At 34.9% G+C, this 23,098-nt stretch overlaps 1 protein-coding gene and 1 long non-coding RNA gene across 3 annotated transcripts in view; one reads left to right on the top strand and one right to left on the bottom strand.

Moving 5' to 3' along the window:
• Positions 1-1,470, bottom strand: part of LOC139357978 (uncharacterized) — a 127,706-nt gene extending 126,236 nt beyond the window's left edge. The window contains exon 1 of the long non-coding RNA XR_011612127.1: positions 88-1,470. This is a non-coding gene — a long non-coding RNA (uncharacterized lncRNA). The remainder of the gene's footprint in view (positions 1-87) is intronic.
• Positions 1,471-1,880: 410 nt separating this feature from the next.
• On the top strand, positions 1,881-7,913 carry LOC105484601 (phosducin). 2 transcript variants are annotated; one of them, XM_011746423.3, is made up of 3 exons: positions 1,881-1,959; positions 4,807-4,958; positions 6,963-7,913. In XM_011746423.3, exons 1-3 carry the CDS (start codon positions 1,899-1,901, stop codon positions 7,488-7,490), a joined length of 741 nt encoding a protein of 246 aa, XP_011744725.1. In that variant the 5' UTR covers positions 1,881-1,898; the 3' UTR covers positions 7,491-7,913. The 2 variants fall into 2 exon arrangements, with proteins under 2 accessions (XP_011744725.1, XP_011744727.1); XM_011746425.2 differs by lacking the exon at positions 1,881-1,959 and adding an exon at positions 2,617-2,750.
• Positions 7,914-23,098: the final 15,185 nt, after the last annotated feature.

The following is a 23,098-nucleotide window of genomic DNA, read 5'->3' as shown; positions in this document are numbered from 1 at the left end:
CAGCAGCTTTTACTTTCTATTTTCCATTATACTTTTTAATTACTAAATCCATTCAAATATAATATTCTTTATTACATTTATACTTACCTAAACATTGTGAAATTGATTGGCTTTCCCTTCACAGTCTTTTCTTGTTCAAATGGAAAAAATTAAATTGGCAAAGACATTTGACCTCCAGTGATTCTGGATAGGGATTGCAAAAAGAGAAACAAAATTACAGGACCACTCCAAGTGTGGAGACCAAAGGTAAAGGCAGAAGAGAAATTAAGAGAGAGTTCTGTCTTACCACCCTGCGCCTTGGGAAAGCACCACACAAACCAAATGCAGGATTGAAGTGTAAATCAACAGAAAACTAAGATGAGTTTCAAAGTATAAACTGTGCGATATTAGTGCCTAAAACTGACTTCAAAAGAAGGAGGCAAAGCCAAAAAAGTGAAAGAATAAAGTGTAAAAATAAGATAATTTATCTACTGTTAGTATATCCTCCCTGACTTGAAAACTTCAGGAAAATCACAACTATATGAACACTTGAGGGAATATGTTAGTTTGTATAATAATTGAGTTTTCCAGATAGTTCAAAGCTATAATAGGAAATATATCTGATGTGAGTGTGAACCAGATAGAATGAAAGAATAAATAGATTCTACATGAGGGCACCAAGGAGTTTCATATGAATAAAAATCCAAGTGCTTTTAGTGATTTTCTATTTTAGCCTGTAAAAAATACTATAAACTGGCAGAGTGTGGGCTCACTCCTATAATCCCAGCACTTTGAGAGGCCAAGGTGGGAGGATCATTTGAGGCCAGAAGTTCGACACTAGCCTGGGCAACATACCAAAAAATAAAAAAATAATTAGCAGGGCGTGGTGGCACACACCTGTAGTCCCCGCCACTCAGGAGACTGACATGGACTCACTTGAGTCCAGGAGTTTGAGGCTGCAGTGAGCTAAGATAGCACCATTGTACTGAATGAAGCCTGGAAAACAGAGTTAGACCCTCTCTCAAAAAACTTAAAAATAAATAAATAAATAAATAAAAAACTATAGGCTTAGCTACTGGCTATTTTCATTTGCTTGGTGGATACTGTTGTCATGAAAACTTGCCCCATGGTATGGAGAGATGCTATTGAATAGTGTTCCTTAGACCATCATTCTTTAATGCCAATTCAAAGATTCGATTGGCCAAATCATACTGAGAAAAATGACTCTATTATAGTATGTTAATTTCCATAATAGTGTAATGATTAAGAGTTGGCTCCAAAGTCAGACAATGTAGGTTCAAATCTTTGCTCCACCACTTACTGTGTGATCTTGGGCAAGCAACTTAAACTCCCTGCCCTTCAGCTTCCTCGGTTATAACATGTCATTAACATTTGTCCCTACCACATATGGCTATATGAGAATTAAATGAGTTTTGACACATTAAATAATTTAAACAATGCCTGACACATAGTGTTCATAGCAAGTATATAATTATTAATTTTTATTATATGAAATAAATAACATATATTACTTCTTATATATTCAAATTTCACATAATATTATGAAATTAGGAAAATCAGTAATAAATAATGTTCACTAACCACATAGACTTAACTGGAACACTTAAGAAAAGACAAATGATGAATTATATAAAATCCTTAAGTCCAGACATCTTTAATAATACATGTTAAATTAATGTCCTTTTACATTGCAGACAGAAACATTCTAAATACTTTATCACTGAGTGATTATCCTTAGCCTACTTACGGAATCTGGAAGCAGGAGACTATAAATATGCATATACCTATATATTTATCTGTATATATATATATATATATATGTATGTACATCCTGGAATTCTTGTGTCATTATTATTTCTTTGTTCCTCCTATAGATTATATCAAATCGAATCCCTAAAATGGAAGAAGCCAAAAGTCAAAGTTTGGAGGAAGACTTTGAAGGACAGGCCACACATACAGGCAAGCAAAGCAAGAAGAAAAAATAATTATTAACTTAAAATTAAATATGGCAATATCTAATGTTCTTATTGACATTATTCAGTATGTACTTTAAGTAATATCTTTATATAAATTGTTAGACTAATCTAAAAAATATTTGAGTGGGAAAATTAGTTTTTGAAATCAAATAATTCCTAACAGTTTTATTTAGATGTCAAAGAGTAAAAAAAAAAACACTACTTATTGGTAATTTCTTGCTGACCAGTTATCACAAGACCTCTTATCTACACTATAATTAAGTCACTTTCCCCTCTCCTGATTATACCCCACCCTCACTACAAACTTTCACTGTAAACAAGGTTAGACCAAAAGGTAACTAAATGGCCTTTAATTTCAGTTTTCTAATCTTAAAAAAAAAAGGGAATGATAAGATATTCCCGTTATTTTTTTTGAATAAATAAGTTTCAGTATTCCTCCAGAAAACCTAACACTTCACTTCATCCAGAGTCTGTTTTCTTAATCTGTTAAATTATGTTTGGCTATCTATATGCCACTCCTAAGAGCTTAAAAAACTTAAATATCATGACTTAAATTTAAAAATTCCGATTTAACTCTATTGAATCTTATTTGAATGGTAATTTCCTCTCTCTTTTAATTTGGATTGAGCCATTAAATTTAGCCAGAAGCTTGAAAGAATTCACAAGACTACCAGCCAAAATGTGTGGAGATTTATTTTATAATAGCAATGTGAGGAATACCTTCCTAAGTATGACAAAAACAAAAACAACAACAAAAAGGCCACTGAAGAAAAGGTTGGTAAATTCATTTATAAAAAGGAAGGAAGGATGGATAGATGAAGGGATGGAGGGAAAGTGGGAGACAGGGAAAAAAAGGAAGAAATAGTTGCTGTCTGGTAAAAGTCACCACGAACAAAAGTCAAAAAGCATTTAACAAATAGGGGAAAAACATTTGCAACTCAATCGACAGCGTCAGTTTCCTAATATATATGAAGAGCTCCTACAAATAGATAAGAAAAGGAACCAATTACCAAATAGAACAATGAGCAAAAGATAGGACAGACTATTCATGGGGGAAAAAAGAAAAAGAAAATAGTAACACAAAAAACTATAGTGAAAGTAATTAAGTTTAATAACACATTTTTGGCACCCTCATACATTGCTAATAGCAGTGTAAACCGGTACAATCTCTGTAGGGGCAACCTAGCAATATCAAAATTAGTAATGTATATGCCCTTTGACCAGGGAATTTTACTTATATAACCATAACTATACCTGCACAGAGTTTTAAAAATGTATGCACAAGATTCTTCACTCAGCGTCATATGTCATAGAAAAAACTGGAAACAACAATGTAGATCACTACGAAACTGTTTAAGTCAATTATGTATATCTACACAATGGAACACCATGCTTCCATTTTCTAATTAAGGAAGAACTTCTTCATGTGTGTATACCAAAAAACTCTCCAAGATATAGTATGAAACAGAAAAAACAAGGTAAGGAAAAATGCATATAATACACCACCATTTGTAGAAAACAGGAACAAAATGGATTCTCTTTTTTAAACAAACATGTACACATGTATATTTCGAATATGCATAAAACTTATTTAAAAATATTGATATGAACACTATATGGGAAAACCAAAAGCTTTGATTGCCTGCATATAATATACATACATTCATAACAAATTTATATTAAATATATACCATATATATAACAAATAAAAATTATTAGGTAATATGGAGGAGAAAGAAGGAATACATCCACATATAGAATACGATATAGAATACAGACATTAAAGGTGTGGATATAGCTAAGCTTTAGTGAATGATAATCAGTTTAATATTCCTTGTTTTAAAGAATTTAAGACTTTCTTAAGTGAATAATGTTGTTAGTCATCAGGTCAACTGAATATCGGAATTCCAGTTGAATCATTCTTCATTTAATTAGTTTTACTTAAATCTGCCAATCTGGCCGGGCATGGTGGCTCACACTTGTAATCCCAGCACTTTGGGAGACTGAGGTGGGTAGATTACTTGAGGTCAGGAGTTCAAGACCAGCCTGGCCAACATAGTGAAATCCCATCTCTACTAAAAATACCAAAATCAGCCAGGCGTGGTGGCATGCACCTGTAGTCCCAGCTACTCAGGAGACTGAGGCAGGAGAATCACTTGAACCCAGGAGGTGGAGGTTGCAGTGAGCCAAAATCACACCCCTACACTCCAGCCTGGGCAACAGAGCAAGACTCCATCTCAAAAAAAAAAAAAAATATCTGCCAATCCTATTCTTTCTATGTTTGTAAAATAGTCCTAGAATCTTAGAAGAATGGGATGGTCTCATAATAATTTTCCTAAGCCATTTTAGTTTTATTGAGGTCAGGCCCCGTGCTCACCAGTTGTTCTTTATATACTATTGTTATTTTGTTTCCCCAACATTCCTGGTTTCCTTTATTAATACTGTAATGCCAATATTAGTTTGTTGCTGAAGTTTTTTTCTTAGGTAATAAAAGTGCTATTTTTTCCAAAATTCTAGTCTTCTACCTGGACTCTAATTTTTAAACATATTAACCCCAACCTTTTGCCAGTAGTTCAAGGTGCATAATTTATATTTTCATTAGTGCAAATGTTTCCAAAAGATTCTTTACCAAAACCCATTTAACAAGATTAATGTGGGAGCATATTTTTATGAGCAGGGCAGTCAGAAATTTCTAGTCCAAACAAGATGTTTGTTTCTGATGCAGGAGATAATAAGTTTATTCCATGACGATACTTATACAAATTTCAGTTATCCCAATAGTCCTTTTGAAAATATAAAGGAAAACAATTTATTTTTCATTTCATTCCAGGACCTAAAGGAGTAATAAACGACTGGAGAAAGTTTAAATTAGAGAGTCAAGACAGTGATTCAATTCCACCTAGCAAGAAGGAGATTCTCAGGCAAATGTCTTCTCCTCAGAGTAGGAATGGCAAAGATTCAAAGGAACGAGTCAGCAGAAAGGTAAGATAATACAAAAATCAGTAATAAATAATTTACAATGTGTTTTCTAATCTAAATCAATCTAGAGAATCATTTTAGACTATTACAAAATATATTGATTACAATATTGCTTATGCTGGCAAAAAAAAAATGGAAATGAAGTGAATGCCTATTGTGGCCTTCCATACCAAGAATACCTACAGTTATGGAAAGAATTAGTTACAAATACATGAGTTGATCTAGAGGTAGTTTCACAATATGAGAAAGCAAAATACAGAAAATTCCATCTGGGGAATCATAACAAACCTGCTCCACTTGTTTTGAAAACATATAAAGAAAAATAAATGTAAAACTATGTTGAAACATGTAAAATACTACACTAATGTGACACATAATCATTATTAAAAATTTTATGCCAAGGTTAAACTTTGGAAATGTATCTGAATGCCTACATATCTATATGCCTGAATATGTGAATGAAACAAGTTTTCATATAAATACTCAAATACATCTTCAAGTCAAATTTGTGTGGTTTGGTCTGTTAAATTAACAGAACTATAGCAGCAACATAAAAATTATATAAAACACTGGAAATTTTTAGGGTTAAAACTAAATTGGGACAATATTATTATTATTATTATTATTACTATTATTATTATTTTGAGACAGAGTCTCGTTCTGTCACCCCGGCTGGAGTGTAGTGGCACAATCTTGGCTCACTGCAACCTCCACCTCCTGGGTTCAAGCGATTCTCCTGCCACAGCCTCCCAAGTAGCTGGGACTATAGGCATGCGCCACCATTTTTTGTAGAGATGGAGTTTCACCATATTGCCCAGTCTGTTCTCCTGGGCTCAAACAATCCACCTTCCTCGGCCTGCCAAAGTGCTGTGATTACAGGCATGAACTCCCATACCCATCCTGAGACAGTAATCTTAAAACAGAAAAAAATATGATAAGGAAAATAATGAGGACATTAGGGAAACAAATATAAGAAACAGAAACAAAAGAAAGAAGTAATGAAAGCATCATAAACTTTTACTTAACTTAAATCTCAGTGTATTCTGTAAAATGACACTAATGATACCTATCTCAGAGGTTATTTGTAAGGATTGGATAACATAATCTATGTGACGTGCCCAACACTTATGAATGTTTTTCATAAACATTAGTTTCATGTGTTCTCAATTCTCCTCTACTTTAAAAATTGATAGCATTTGCTGTTTGAGAGGTTACATGAGTAAGAGGCAGCAGATGATCCCACATGGGAACCATCTAACTTGCATGGTTCTGAGCTGCTCCACATCTATTAATCACACTATGTCCCATTGTTCCTTTTTATCTTTTTCTCTTTTTTGGCTGGGGGAACGGTTACTTAATATTCTGTTAAATACATTAATAATGGAGTAGCTATTATGAAAGGCCTTGCAGGTAACTTTATATTCCAACTGTAAGGAAAAGTAGCTATCTTAGAAAATGGAATTTGGGCCTTTTCTTACTTCAGCCCAAACTAGTGAATAATAATAACCTGGAGGGTTTGTTAAAATACGGATTACTTAGCCTCGGTCTTATAGGTTCTAATTCAGTAAACCTAGGGTGGTGCCCAAATATTAGCATTTCCAAGAAGTTCCCAAGTGAAGCTGATGCTGCTGGTCCAAAAGTTAACTTCTTGGATGATCTGATGAACTCCAAATAGTAGGAAAAGCTGTCTTACTTGAATTCCATCCCGCATATTCCAAAAAATCAGTAAGTTATAAGATATAATAGTGTTTGTTGCTATAAAGAAAATAAACCAACATAAAGAGTGGAGAGCATGAGATGGGGACTTTTTAAGTAAAGTAATCAAGGAAGGTGACATTTAAACAAAAGCTTGAATGAGGTGAAAGAGAAAGGCACATCAGGAGTGAAAGGTAGGTGGTCCAGGCAGAGAAAAGAGCAAAAGTAAACTCCTTTGGTTGAGAATGGGCTTGGTATATCTAAGGAATAAAACTTCTGACTTAATAATTTCTATCATTTCTTTATTCTCAGATGAGCATTCAAGAATATGAACTAATCCATAAAGAGAAAGAGGATGAAAACTGCCTTCGTAAATACCGTAGACAGTGTATGCAGGATATGCACCAGAAGCTGAGTTTTGGGCCTAGATATGGGTTTGTGTATGAGCTGGAAACTGGAGAGCAATTCCTAGAAACAATTGAAAAGGAACAGAAGATCACCACAATAGTTGTTCACATTTATGAAGATGGTATTAAGGGCTGTGATGCTCTAAACAGTAGTTTAACATGTCTTGCAGCAGAATACCCTATAGTTAAGTTTTGTAAAATAAAAGCTTCGAATACAGGTGCTGGGGACCGCTTTTCCTTAGATGTACTTCCTACACTGCTCATCTATAAAGGTGGGGAACTCATAAGCAATTTTATTAGTGTTGCTGATCAGTTTGCTGAAGAATTTTTTGCTGGGGATGTGGAGTCTTTCCTAAATGAATATGGGTTACTACCTGAAAGAGAGGTACATGCCCTAGAGCATACCAAAATAGAAGAAGAAGATATTGAATGAAGATTCACTATGTCAATATCTCATGTTTATCCTTTAGGCATTGGATGATGGTTTTGGTAGTATCTATATTGCTTTAGTGAACACAGAGTATGGGCATGGGCATGGTTATGCTAATTTGACAAAAATGACTGATGCAACAATCAAGTTATTAGCATTTCTTAGTATTAGTTACTCAAATTGATACAATGCTTGATTACAAAACACAGCTGTCTTCAGCAACATTATTAATAAACAAAGAGGATGTGGATAATATTTACGACATTTTTCAAAAATCCCTTTCAAGTTACGTTTTGTCTTTTTTACTACATTTTCCCTCCTCACTGTTATTATTGTTTGGGCTTTTCAAATTACATTATTCATTATAATTTTCTTTCTGTAATAAAAATAAAATCTCATAAGGAAATAAATTTTCTGTTTGAAGTCTGTTCTTTCTCAAGTATTACATTACCAAGGCCCTAAAAACATTATAAAGCCCAAAATACAAAATATCATTCAGTAAAATATTTTATGTTCCAACCAAATTAATGCGTAAGAAACTTAGAAACACTGTGCCAAGTTAAAGTTGTATTTTAAAGAGGAAGCAAGATCTTTTTATTCTCTGGGTGGAAGAATAATATTTAGTGGTAATAAAATTACAATATTCATTTGTTGATTGCCTATTATGGGTCAGTATTTTATACATATCATCTCTAATTCTTAACCACAAATCTGTACATAGAAAGTGTTACTCCCATTTTATAAACAGTAAAACAGAGAATCAGAGAAGTGAAGTGTAAGTTCTACCTTTATTTCCCTTGAAAACATTTGGAAGTCTCTCCTCCAACACAGAAACATGGAAGTGAAAAATAAAATATGTTCAAAATGTCTAAATGAACAATGAGATGAAGAGCAAGATAAAAGAAATTCCTAGGTTTCTGAATCACAGTAGAGAAATAATGGTGCTGACATAATATGGCCTACAATTAAAGATGTGGCACTTGATAAGTACCCAGAAAAGGGTACTTTACTTGTTTAAAGCAGATTTGCATGTTTTCCTGTGGCAGCTCAATGTTGAAATCAGACATTTGCCACAAAGTCTACTTTTCACTCTCCTAAATGACTATTGCTGTAGCTTCTCTCCTTTCCATAAGCCTTTTATATCACTTTCCTCCACTTCAAACATTTCATCTTACTCATACTTCATTGAGAAAATAGAACATATCAGATGAGACCTACTTCATCTTTCCATCACCAGATCTGAAGTGCACAGCTGAAGGAAACACTGTTTCTGCTAACATCACAATGGAAGAAGTGTCCATTCCATCTAATGCCAACTGATCAAACTGTACTGTGAATCCTACTCTTTTTATCCATGTAGTAATTACTCTCCTGTAATTATTACACCCCTCTCTGCATCATCTCATTCTTCCTTGTCTATGTTGTATTATTTATATTGGCTTACATGTGAATTTTTAAATTGCCCACTGTTTAAAATATACCCACCTATAACTTAAATTTTCCAGCTATCACTCACTTCTCTGCTTTCCTTTACAATCATCTCTCTCAAAAGAGGTATCTAAAGTCACCATCTTTATTCCTCACTTCCAATTTTTTTTTTCATCTCACTCCAATCAGGCCTTTGTTCCAAGTACTTAGAGTCAAATTTAATAGCCAATTCTTATTCCTTATTTTTTTGTCTCCCTCTTAAAAGCATGTGTCATAGTTGACTATTTTCTACACCACCCCCCACCCTGTTTTTTGTTTGTTTTGTTTTGTTTTGTTTTGTTTTGAGATGGAGTCTCATTCTGTGGCCCAGGCTGGAGTGCAGTGGTGTGATCTTGGCTCACTGCAACCTCCGCCTCATGAGTTTGAGTGATTTGCCTGTCTCAGCCACTCGAGTAGCTGGGACTACTGGCATGTGCTACCACCCCTGGCTAATTTTTGCATTTTTAGTAGAGACGGGGTTTCACCATGTTGGCCAGGGTGGTTTCGAACTCCTGACCTCAAGTGATCCGCCTGCCTCATCCTCCCAAAGTGCTGGGATTACAGGTATGAGCCACCGCGTCTGGCCTCTTCCCCTTTTCAAGTCACTTCTTTGGCTGATTTGAAAACTCACTGCTTGTTTGCCTTCTATTCCACTGACTATTCCTTCCAAGTTTCCTTTGCTGATTTATCCTCTAAACACCCCAGGTAATGTCCTCCAGTTCATAATCTTAACTACCATTTATATTAAGGCCACTCTCAAATTCACATCTCCAGTTTTATCTCTGTCCTAGACTCTAAAATCCTATGTCTCAATTGCAGGAAGGGAAGAAAGGAGGAAACAAATGGGATGGCGGTGGAGGGGAAGAAGGTCTGCGATTGTACTAGATTTTGGTGAAACAAAAGTGGGTGAGAGAATTCCTGACTCTGACTACTTCCTAACATATGGTCACTTCAATAGGTACTGAGTGTTTTTGCTCATTAATCTAAAATTCCATTCTCTATTCTTCTTTATCAATTGGGAAAGTAATTTTAATTGCCCCATGGACTATTTCTAACTTGATGAAGAACAGGCATATCACACGGAGAAAAAGTGCTAGAAAGGAGACATTCAGGGTAATTATATATAAAATAAGTAACTTTAAAGTAATAGTTCAACATGTTTTCTCCTATCAAGTAATTGCTAACAAATGTATTAATCCAATACAGAATTCTTTGCTAAGGAATTACTGGACCTAAAAAACTGTAGCAAAAAATGGGATCCTTGCATAATATAGTTATAATTCAAAAACTCCTCAGTGGAACAGCTCTTTATAAATTGACATTAATTCCATGGACTGAAAGTAAATACTTAAAAGAATGGTAGCAAGGTAGTAAGGAAGAATAGTCAAATAAGCATCTTAAAAGAGAGCAATACTTTAAGAATAAAATATAAGCCCTTTTTAATCATTAGCCATTGTTAACTGCAATGTAATGCAGTTTTGTCAGCCAGGCGCAGTAAAGCAAGGCTGAACAGTGAAAGACTCATCTACAAAAACAAGAAAAAAAATGAGTAATTTGAAAGATTTCTGCTTAAAGAAACCTTTACTCTTGAAAGAAATAACCTACCATGCCTTAATTTAAAATAGAGAACTAGCAAGCTTAAGCAGGACTAGGCTCAGGAATGTATTTAACCCGTAATTGCCAAAACAAAAGTAACTAGGTGGCACCTGTTTAGAGAGTAAATGATGATAGCAACCATTCTCAAAGTAAGCACTCGATGACTAATAGATGCCAAGGTGAAGCTTTTATCACAACACTCATCAGGAAGAGTTGAACAAAAAGCAGGATTTGCCTAGAATATTTGAAGCCCGCTGCTGCAGAAATCCTGGATTACAAACTCCCCTCATGTAAACACTTAATCTGCAATTCTTTTGGCAGGAGGAGGAAGAGGAGAAGAGATCATTTTTGTCTCAGCAAAAGAATGACGTTTTAAATGTAAAGGCTTAAAATGTCATAACATGTCTCATAACAAATCACCCAAATAATAACTGGAATGGACTTGAAGGAAAAGCCAAGAGTGTTAGTTGTAAACTAATAGGAAACTTTGGAGGAAATAGCAAAATTATCCTGTAAAGTCAGAAGCTCATTCATTTATTTGTTCATAAAATACTTATTGATAAGATGCCATTTACCAGCCAGTGTCCTTGATCTCAGGAATCTTAAGGTAAAGAAAACAAACATTCAAACAAGCAATAGAAGATAAACATGTCGACATTTGTATTCATATGTCTATACTGTAGTGGTGGTTAATATCTTGAACACTAGATCTCCTAGGTTTGAATTCATTCACTGATTTTGTGACTTTGGGCAAATTAGTTAACCTCTCTACTGTTTCCTCATCTGTAAAGTAAGAAAAATAATAGCACGTGTTCATTGGGTTGTTGTGAGAGGAAAAATGAGTAAATTATGTAAACTAGAGCAGTACCTGACACTGACATTACTCCAATGTTAGTTTTCATTATAATTAACAGATATACATGAAGTAAAATGGTGCATGCAGTACATAGATATATGACTTTAAGGATCAGCTTATGTAAATAAAAGTTAATTTATTATGAAGTTGGGATTCAATTAATCTATGCCAAACACACCACTCACATTTCTCTATATTAGAAACTTATTCAAACTTTTATGTATGTGAATTGAAAGAGAGAAGTCCGAAAAAAACTGCCATTTCAGAATGACTGTAGATACCACAATAAGCAAATTAAATTAAGTTTGAAAACAAAATAAAGCTTAGCCCATAAATAAGAAATTCATTTTGAAGTTTTATACTGAATGTATTATAGAATAAAATTTAATCATATACTTATCTATTCAAATATATCTAATATATTATCTCATGACACAAATTTTATATATTTTTGTTCCCTTTCAAATATTCTACAATTATCTGAGTGTCTAATACATACAAAGAATTATGTTAAATAATAGAAAAGATGATGCAAATGTGTAAGATATAATCGTTCTTTCTTTTCAACGGATTTAGTCTAAGAGAGGAGCACACATTTCTTAAATTAAAAGATATAGTGACATTTTAATTTTACTTATTTATTAATGTTGAAATCTTATATTCTGGAACCCAGCTTATATTGGATTTCAGTGAAGAAAATGTCATCCACTCATGCCCCTCTGATTAGCTGACATATTCTGGCATGCAGTTCTTCCTTTTACTTTTACTGCCAACTTCCCTTCAACTTCAATATCCCATTCTCTGATGATAGTTATCTACCCTTCCAGTTCTCTCAATTCTTTTTTTTTTTTTTTTTTTTTTTGAGACAGAGTCTTGCACTGTCAACTGGACTGGAGTGCAATGCAATGGTGCTATCTCGGCTCACTGCAACCTCTGCCTCCCAGGTTCAAGCGATTCTCCTGCCTCAGCCTCCCGAATAGCTGGGGTACAGGCCACCGCCACCAAGCCTGGCTAATTTTTTGTATTTTAGTAGAGACGGGGTTTCACCACATTAGCCAGGCTGGTCTCGAACTCCTGACCTCAAGTGATCCGCCCGCTTCGGCTTCCCAATGTGCTGGGATTACAAACTTGAGCCACCGCACCCATCCCTCTCAATTCTTTTCTACCAAACCACATGTTGTTTAAGACCTGCAATTTCTCAGTCTTGCCTGTTCGACACTGCCTTTCTCCATTGTCACCTTCCCGTGCAGCCTAAACACTTGACAGATGTCATCAATCACCTTGCTACTGGCACTTCCCGCATTTTTATCCCCTTATTCTTCCAAAGCACTTATCATTTAAATCCCCAAACTTCCAATCACTTCAACCATCTGATCTCTCTTTTCCTAACTACTAGCTGGTAAGTCCTACTCAACAAAATTGTATCTTTCTCAATATTTCATACATGTATCAACCAGTCAGTGCTCTTCAACTAGGGCCTATAGCTTGTTCCACAAACAGATCCCTCTTCCGTTTCCCAAAGCAGCTCTTCCAAACCTTCATTATTCTCCTCAGTCTGCCTCTCTTAAATCCTTAAACGACTTTCTTTCAACATCTCAGTAGAAACCAAGCCTACCAGGCATGAACTTGCCTCATTTTTTACCCCACATCTATTAGCTCATCTATTTTCCATTTTATTGTTCTCAAAGATGTATTTCTACGTGAGACTAATATTGTCATCTGTGCTTTTAATAGGATTATAACACATTCAAATTTCTTTTTTACTCATATTATAATTCTGTCCCCTCCCTCTATGTTTTTTATTCACAACCTAAAAACAACTTTCCATCTCTTATTTAAAAACTTGTCCTGGTTCTTCCAAATTATTACTACCTATTATTGTCTCTAGTATTCTCCTTCTCTTCATTCCCAAAACTCCGTGCAAAAAAAAAAAAAAAAGAAAAACAATGTATTTAATCTTCCTTTCTTTCTATTTATTTTTCCACCTATCTGCCTCAACTATTCCACTGAAAGTGGTTCTGACAGATCAACAATGACCTCTGTGTCAGGCAGGTCCCTGGCAGGAAACAGCACAAAACAGAAAAGGTATGATTGAAGGGAGTTTAAAGAAAAGTCGATTTACAAGGGTGTAGGCAGGAAACTAACAAGAGATACTGAAGCACCACTTATTAACAGGTGAAAGTGACTACTACCCACAGGCCTGGAGGGGTCAAGAAACCAGTGAGACCTGCAGTTATAGGAAAGAGCTGCCCAATGGGAGCTTTAGCTTTTGGAAGAGAAATACTGCCCCCGTCACTCTGAGGCCCAGCAGGGACAGAGCTTCAGGCAGAAACAACTTGCACTCTCTCCTCGTACTCTTCTATTTTCAGGACCTCTCATTGTCAGAATCCAGCTGAAAGCCAGAGGACAAGAGAACCCTTGATGAAGTCTGTTAGGTCAACCTTCTCTAGGAATAAAACAGGATGGAGAAAGATAGAACGTGAATTTTAAGAGGCAAATGAAAAATATCCAATACACCACCTAACCCCGTTAGACTCAACAGTCCTCATTTTACTTAAATTTTGGCTCCATTGAATGTTGATTACTACTCCCAAATTGAAATTCTTTCCTCACTTTGGTTTTCGTAATACCACTCTCCAGATTCTTCTCTGCTTCTGTGACCAGGGGCATGCTCCTTGTCTATTGGTGTTTTCTGGATTAGACTCCTCCCTCACACTTCAGATGCTGTTATTCCCTCTGAGGACTTCAGGTACTATCTACACTGAGGCTTCTGAAAGTCACCACTATCTACATTTGGGGCCGGATAATTCTTTGCTGCGGGGAGTTGCACATTATAGTACGTTTAGCAGCATTCCAGACCTCTAACCACTAGGTACTGTTAGCATCCCTCCCTCAGTTGCAACAACTAAAACTATCTTCAGACATTGCGGATTGTCCTCTGGAAGGTAAAAATCACCCCCAGGGAAGAAGTGCTTACTTCTACATACAGAATATCTATCTTCTGTCCCCTGAGTTCAGGCTGATGGAAACTTAATTACTATCATCTGTCTCCTGGACAATTGCAATCATTGGCTAACTGGGCTCCACAACTCCCAGTCTTCACGCTCACACCAGATTGATCCAAAAAAGACTGAATGTGTGAGGGAATCCCAAGGCTGTCAAGCCATGCAGCTGAAAATATTCTGAAAACATCTACGAGACACATGAAAAGAAGTGAAACTGTAAGAGTTTTTGACTTACACTCTGAAACATTTGGGGATGTAGATGCTCTTCTTGATGACCTATGACTGTGGGAGTGAAGTAGCTCTGTACAAAAACATTGTACCTCCCATTACAGGAAAAGATATTCTTTCAGAAGAAAGTAAACTCAACAGCAGCATTTCTCTAGTCAATTTTCAAAAGTTTTGTCTCTAACTGGAAGTTTAAAACGTGAAAAGAGTATAATGACTAAAATGGCACTAACATATATTTAGATAAAAATATGCAGGTTCTATGACAAAACAGTTATCTTTTATACCAATCACATACGAAAAAATTACACACACACACACACACGTACACACATTTATATATCTACACAAACAATAATCATTTTAATTTGACTTTTCAAGATAGGTGCTACTTCAGTAACTCCTGTGCTTTTACTAAGAAAATTTTGAAAAATCATTTAAGAACAAATACATTTGTCATGGGTAGTTGTTTATATGCTTTGCTATGAAAATAAAGCACCTCATGAACAAGTTAGATATTGCATTCCTGAAACATATATAAAAGTCAAATACTATGTAAGTTCATAATTACTAAAGAATTGATGTAAAGACAATAGAATCCATGCTGTGGAATAGTAGCTTTGTTGCACCAAATATAGCCAACATTTTTATGGTGTGTTATGTTACATAATTATTTCACATACATTGTCTCATCTGAATAACTACAAGACACAATTGCTCTATGAGGTAGGTAGAACAATGTTTTCAATATGTCCTCTTCAAGGATGACAAAATTGAAGTGTTTGTGGTTAGCTGACTTGTCCAGGTTATGCAGCTAGGAAGATACAGAGTTTAAATTTAACCTTGGACCTCTCATCCCTGGTTCCTATGCTTTTCACATCACAGCATACTTCTTACTGGCAATCATCAATGCAAAGAATGCATTAACAACAAAACTCAGGATTATCTAAGATTGGAAGATCTACCTTAATATATTTCAGGCCCATATATCAATTCTGCAGGAAAAAAGCAAAAACAAAAACAAAAACAAAAGAACAAAGTTACCTGGAATCCAGAGAAAGCTTCAGTTAAGTTCCACAACTCTAACAACTAATACAGTGTGTAGGACTCTGGCAGAGAGAACAAAGTAAAGTATACAGTAATCTCAGTTTTCAATTATGTATATTCATTATCTGGGCAATAGCATTTAAGGAAAACATTTAATATTATCTTTACTTGAGGCTCTCACCTGTAACAGCTGTCAAAGTCTGTTCATCTTTCAGGGATTTTTTTCCACAGTATGAAAGAAAATGCTCCTAAAAATTAGTTTTTCATAAAATAAGGTGTTTCACCCTAGGCTATTTTATATCTTAGAGTGTTCACTCCCTGCTTCCAATAATTGAACACAGACTACCTTAATTTAAACATGTTCTATCAAAAACAGTAATTCATTTTTAAAGGTTTACATATATTCATTGCTAACAATATACAATTATCTCCCCTACAGGGTTCCTGTTATAACAAATTAGATGCACTTTCAATAGGCAATGATAATCACCACGAAATTGAACTTTCTGGGTAACTTGAATTACAGAGACTTACATAATAAACTGTGTAAGTCCCACAGAAGTTTAGAAGAATAAGGCCATGGCTCTACATTACATTTTTTATTAAAAATAAATACAGATGTCATTTTTGCCAATCATTGTCTCTCCAACTTATTTTTTCCCTTCTTCAAGCATTTCCGGAGAATGAGGATTTTTAATTTTCTTTTTTGTTGCTTTTGTTTTGGTAGGGAAATGGAGAGGACTTTTAAACCTCCATTTGGCTTTCCTTGAAGGAGCAGCAAGGAGTTTCTATTTGAAAACAGAGTTATTTTGCCATTCTTTCCAGTTCCAGAGTAAGAATTTAAAAAGGCAATAATTCCAAACATAATAATAGTGACAAAAACCATAAACGATTTCAATTTAACAGTTATGAGGCATATATTGTTTAATTAGACTTTTTATAAACTCAGGTATTGGCTATTCAAAAGAGATACATACAAAACATAAGGATACAGAAAAGCAAAGTATAAAATGATGGAAAACCCATATCTAGCAAATACAATTCTTAAGCAAGTATCAATTAATATCAGACAAATACATTTAAAGAGAAAAAGCATTATTAGATATAGAAATATATCTGACATACATAATGTAATATTACTTACATTATTACATAAGTATAAAATGGTACAGTACCACTAGGATGATCTAAAAATTTTAAACATATATATGGCTAATAAAATGTCATAGAATATACATGGTAAAAATTGATAGGTTACAAGAAAATAGTGGCAATCCACCACCAAAAATTTCAGTACAGTTCTTTCAACCTTTGCTAGATCGCATAACAAAAAAAATTAGTATCTACGTAGATATTAGCCACAGAATTAACAAGCTTGATCTAAAGGACATATTTAAAACACCGCAACTGACCAGGTGCAGTAGCTCATGCCTATAATCCCAGCACTTTGGGAGGCCGAGGTGGGTGGATCACCTAAGGTCAGGAGTTCAAGACCAGCCCAGCAATATGGCAAAACCCGTCTCTACCGAAAATACAAAAATTCGCTGGGTGTGGTGGCGGGCACCTGTAATCCCAGATACTCGGAAGGCTGAGGCAGGAGAATTGCTTGAACCCGAGCTGCAGAGGTTGCAGTGAGCCAAGATCGTACCAGTGCACTCCAACCTGGACCACAGAGTGAGACTCCGTCTCAAAATAATAATAACAAAATAATAAAAATAAAGCACTGCAACTAATAATTAGTAAAGTAGCCACTTTTCCCCCTCCAACACACAAGGAACATTTTCAAAAGTTAATAATGAACTAGGACACCGTAAGACAAATTACTCTTTAGGACCACAATGCAATTAAGTAGAAATTAATAACATATATGTATTTACTATTAATCACAAATACACATACATCTAAATAACTTCTGTGTCAAGGAATAAATTATACTGGAAATCTAAAATTCTTAAAACTTAAGAAGAATAACTGTATTTTATATCAAAACTTTGGAATATCAAGAAAATATTACTATTAAAAACATAAATTACAAAAGAAGAAAGACTTAAAACAAATAGCTTGAGTTTCCAACTGAGAAAATAAAGCAAGCCCACAAAGTAGAAAAATAAGGAAATAAGTACATGCAGAAATTAATATAATATAATATAATATAATATAATATAATATAATACAAATTTTATAGATAGAATTCACATGCCAAAAATTGGTTCTTTAATAAGATTTGAAAAAAATCTGGCCGGGTGCGATAGCTCACGCCTGTCATCCCAGCACTTTCGGAGGCCAAGGTGGACGGATCATGAGGTCAAGAGTTTGAGACCAGCCTGACCAACAGGGTGAAACCTCATATCTGCTAAAAATACAAAAATTAGCCTAGTGTGTTGCCATGCTACTGGTGTGTTGCCAGTAGTCTCAGCTACTCGAGAGGCTGAGGCAGGAGAATTGCTTGAACTCGGGAAGTGGGGGTTGCAGTGAGCTGAGACCACGCCATTGCACTCTAGCCTGGGTGACAGTGAGACTCCGTCTCAAAAAAAATTAAAAATAATAATAATCATAATAAAAACTTCCAGATTCACTGCAGGGGGTGTGGTGGCTATGAGAAAAGCATAAATAAACAACATTTAAAATTTTTTTAAAACTCATGCTTAGATAGAGCTGAGATGAAAAAGATATAAAATATTATGAGCAACTTAATGCCAACAAATTTGGAAACAAAAAAATCAATAGATTTCTAGAAAAATACAATTTACCAGAATTGAGTTAAGACAGATAGAAAGTCTGAATAGCCCTGTAACCAGCAAAGAAACCAGAACAGTAATTAACAAAATATTACTCCCCACAAAAAAACCACAGGGCCTAGATGTATTTATAAGTTAATTCTATCAATATGAAAAGAAACATTACTTTACACAGGCTTTTTCAGAGAACAGAGAAGGAGAATAATTATCAACTCATTTTATTAAACTTGTATAATCTTTGTACCAAAACTGGACAAGGGCAGTATGAGAAGGGAAAATTACAGGCTAATATTGCTATAAGTATGGAAACAAAAAAAAAATTAAATATTAGCAAGTCAAATCCAACAGTGTATGTAAAAGAGAAAACATGATCAAGTTGGATTTCTCCCTGGAATATAAGGTTGGATACATAAAGCTCATAGCTCGTAGCTATAGGTTATGTTCCTACTGTAGCCTTAATGTCTTTAGTTGCTGGCATCAATACCTAGGTCCCTTCCCACCTCCAAGCCATTTAGGAGAAGCTACCCAAACTTGTTCCAACTGCAATAATTACTCACTTAGGCTGAATGAGTCAAATCCTTTATTAGAACGAGAATCCAGCCTCCTCAAAAACTCTGAAATTGAACCCACTATGACTCTTAATCTTGCATTAATCACAGTCAATATCTAAAATATAAGCCCCCTACCAACTTTTCCCACTCCCTACTTTCTGCCCACTCCCAGCTTGCCCTTTGCTTTAATAATCTACTACACCATCCCCATGAAAGTCTGTGCTTCCTTGCTCTCTGAAATCAGAATTTCCCTCTATTTTCAACCTTTTTTCCAAGAATTCCTTCCACATCTTTGCCATTACTGAAACCTGCCTCTTCAAAGAGGGCACACTTTCTCTTTATAGCTTGCAAGTGGTGATTGTGTACTATTTCAGAATTCAAATATCATTAGTGACACTCTCCCTTACCCCAGATTATTCTTCTCATTGGCTTCCATAAAAATACTACATATCTTTTAGGCTCATGCTATTTGTATGTATCACATTTTTCCATCCTTGCAACTGACAAATATTGACCTTCTAATTACTGTACTTTTCTGCTTAAGTTTTGTGGTCATCATTAGCCTAAATTTCTAAGACTTTCTTTAATTTCAACTCATCTGTCTATTAGACAATCCTCCCAAATATTGCTCTTCATTTTCTCTATTCTTGAATCTGAGAAGACAAGGATTGCTAGGGGAAAAATACACAACTTATTCATTAGTGATTACTAACCTCAAAAGGAGTTTTACCACTCTCTGGCAATTCCACGATATTTCTGTGGTCAACTCGATATACCATTCTTTGCAATACTTCTTACAAATCTTTATTTTCATCATCCTTCACTCTAGGAAGATGACCTTGACAATTTTATAGAAATCTAAGGCATCAGATGAGATTATCTTCAACTTTTCACCAGCACACCTACAAGTTCGTATATATTTACACCTATTTTCTTCCCCCTCTGAGCTATTATGCTAGAAGGGGTGTTCCTTCTCTAAAGGCCAAGAGCCACCTGTACTTTAGAGTCTATCCTCTCCCACATTCCAAAAATCTTACATTTATGTTTTCTTAGTTGTGTACAGTCATCTGTCTTGTTTCTACACACTTAATTGTTCCCTTTCATCAGTATGTTTTCCCTTAATCTGTATATGTACAGTAATCTTTAGGCTTAGAAAATGACTTTCCTGAACATTTTTCTGAATGGTTAAAAAAAAAAAAAGGAGGGAGGGCATGATAGAAATGAAAGTACTTTGCAAACAGTAAAACACTATTTATTGAGAGTTAGTGTAATGTTAGAATTTGTTCCCACTTAAAGATCAAAGGAATTAACTGACTTCGCAAGGTTTTATTATTTTTCTTTTGGCAGATCTAGGAATATAACTCAATTCTCCATAATTATTAGCTATTTATAATTTAAAACTAGAAAATATTTTTAATAGTGCTAACTTGAAAGCACGGAAAAAATCTATTAAAATTATGTTGGTTATTTTTGTTTAGACATAGAAATTGCAGTCTAACATCTTAGCTTATTGACATTCAGAATTTTAATCATGGGGGTAGGCATCTGGTGTTTCTACAACTAAATTGGATTTGCCTAAAATAGAATCTAAGACCTGATTAAACTACCTTCATCCCTATCATTAAGTTCCTCTTCACCATTCTGTAAACAAAAAATCTCCTCAACAAATTGAACAAGTTGAATAAAGGATAGTTTTCTAAAATATCAAGCCTTTTTAATTAAGGATTTTTTTACAGTGCTATTTTGGGATCAGAAGTTCCATAGTATAGTACAAAATCTAGCTTCATTTAATGGTGTTAAGTAAATAAAATACCTATAAAATATTTTTACAAAGATGAAAAAAGAAGGAATAATGTTTCTGATTATTGAGATAAAGATAACAGTTATTTACCCAAATATCTACTCTATGCATCCTTGTGAATAATAATCAAAGTCTATTTCTATTATATTAATAAAATTTGAATCTATTTAACAAATCTTTGCCCTTACAATACAAACTGTTATAAAAATCCAATGAAGTAATGAATCTGAAACACTTTCAAAATGGCAAAAACAAACGACTGTAACTTCTAACTCTACTTTCATCCTTTGTTCTTAACAAATAATAAATCAATACCTATTAACATATTAATTTGTTTTAATATGTTATAAATTTTATGAGACCTCATTGACCACCTTTGATTAATATTCATTAATAGACTTGATATTTCCAACATAATTATTTATTAGGTTAAAGTCAGAAATCAAGAACAATTTACCAGATATTTATTGTGCATTGGCTAATTTATATTTAGACAAATCTTTTAGGTAAGAGCCAGCAAACATAACGACATTATATTACAATAGGGCTTGATTATTCCTAACTATATTGGTGATGTAGTCATGAACCTATTGACTATTGAGGATTGTAGGGGTAGGTAAAAGACATTTTATTTGTCCCCAGAATTGTCACAGTGAAAAAGAGGAAGACAGAGGCACTATAAAAGACAGACTGTGATAAGAGTCATATGTGGATTATTTTTTGTGTAATAACTATTTCCTTAGGGAACTCTTTTGTCTCTTCTTTCTCCTAAAGTTTACAGGCATATCTTATTTTATTGTAGTTGGCTTTATTGCACTTCACATATACTGCAATTTTTAGGAATAGAAAGTTTTTGACAACCCTGCCTCAAGCAAGTCTATCGTAATTTTTCCAACAGCATATGCTCATTTTCTGTCTATGTATCACAAATTGGTAACTCTTGTAATAATTCAAACTTCTTCATTTACATGATATCTTTTTTTTTTTTTCTTGAGATAGAGTCTCAGTGTGTCACCCAGGCTGGAATGCAGTGGCACAATCATGGCTTACTACAGTCTTGGCCTCCCAGGCTTAGGTGGGCCTCCCACCTCAGCCTCCCAAGTAGCTGGGACTACAGGCATATGTCAACCATACCCAGTTAATTTTTGTTTGTTTGGTGGTGGTGTTTTTGTAGAGACGAGGTTTCATCATGTTGCCTAGGCTGGTCTTGAACTCCCAGGCTCAAGTGATTTACTCACCAAAGTGCTCGGATTATAGGAATGAGCCACCATGCCCAGCCTCATTATAACTGTTACAGTGATCTGTGATCAGTGACTTTGATGTTACTATTATAATTGTTTTGGGGCTCCATGAACCATGCCCATATAAGAGGGCAAACTTAATTGATAAAATTCTGTGTGTTCTGATTACTCAACCACTCAGTCATTTCCCTGTCTTTCTCCCTATCCCTATTCTCTGAAACACAATATTATTATTACTAGGCCGCTTGATAACCCTACAATGGTCTCTAAGTGTCCAAGTGAAAGAAAGAGTTACATGTCTCTAAGTGTCCAAGTGAAAGAAAGAGTTACATGTCTCTCACTTTAAACCAAAAGCTAGAAATGATTAAGCTAAATGAGGAAGGCATGTCGAAAGACAAGACAGGCTGAAAGCTAAGCCTCTTGCAACAAAGAGCCAAGTTGTGAGTGCAAAGGAAAAGTTCTTGAAAGAAATTAAAAGTGCTACTCCGGTGAACATATGAATAAGTGAAATAGCCTTATTGCTTATATGGAGAAAGTTTGAGTGGTTTAGATAGATCAAACCAGTCACAACATTCCCTTAAGACAAAGCCTAGTGCAGAGCAAGGCCCTAACTCTCTTTGATTCCATGAAGACTAAGAGACGTGAGGAAGCAGAAGAAGTTTGAAGCTAGCAGAAGTTGGTTCATGGGGTTTAAGGAGAGAAGCTATCTCAATAACATAAAAGTGCAAGGTGAAACAGCAAGTACTGATGTAGAAGCTGCAGCAAGTTATCCAGAAGATCTAAGTAAGATAACCAATGAAGGGGGCTAAACAATAGATTTTCAACGTAGATGAAAGTCTTCTATTGGAAGAAGATCCCATCTACTTTCATAGCTAGAGAGGAGAAGTCAATGCCTGACTTCAAAGCTTCAATGGATAGACGGACTCTTGTTTTAGGGGCCAATGCACCTGGTGACTTTAAGTTGAAGCCAAAGCTCCTTTGCCATTCCGAAAATCCTAGGGCCCTTAAGGATTATGCAAAATCGACTCTGTCCATGCTCTATCAATGAAAAGTAAAGCTTGGATGATAGCACGTCTGCTGTCCT

This window comes from Macaca nemestrina, chromosome 1 (assembly GCF_043159975.1).
Source record: "Macaca nemestrina isolate mMacNem1 chromosome 1, mMacNem.hap1, whole genome shotgun sequence".
NCBI classification, from domain to species: Eukaryota; Metazoa; Chordata; class Mammalia; order Primates; family Cercopithecidae; genus Macaca; species Macaca nemestrina.
This window is presented reverse-complemented; position numbering and strand designations above follow the sequence as displayed.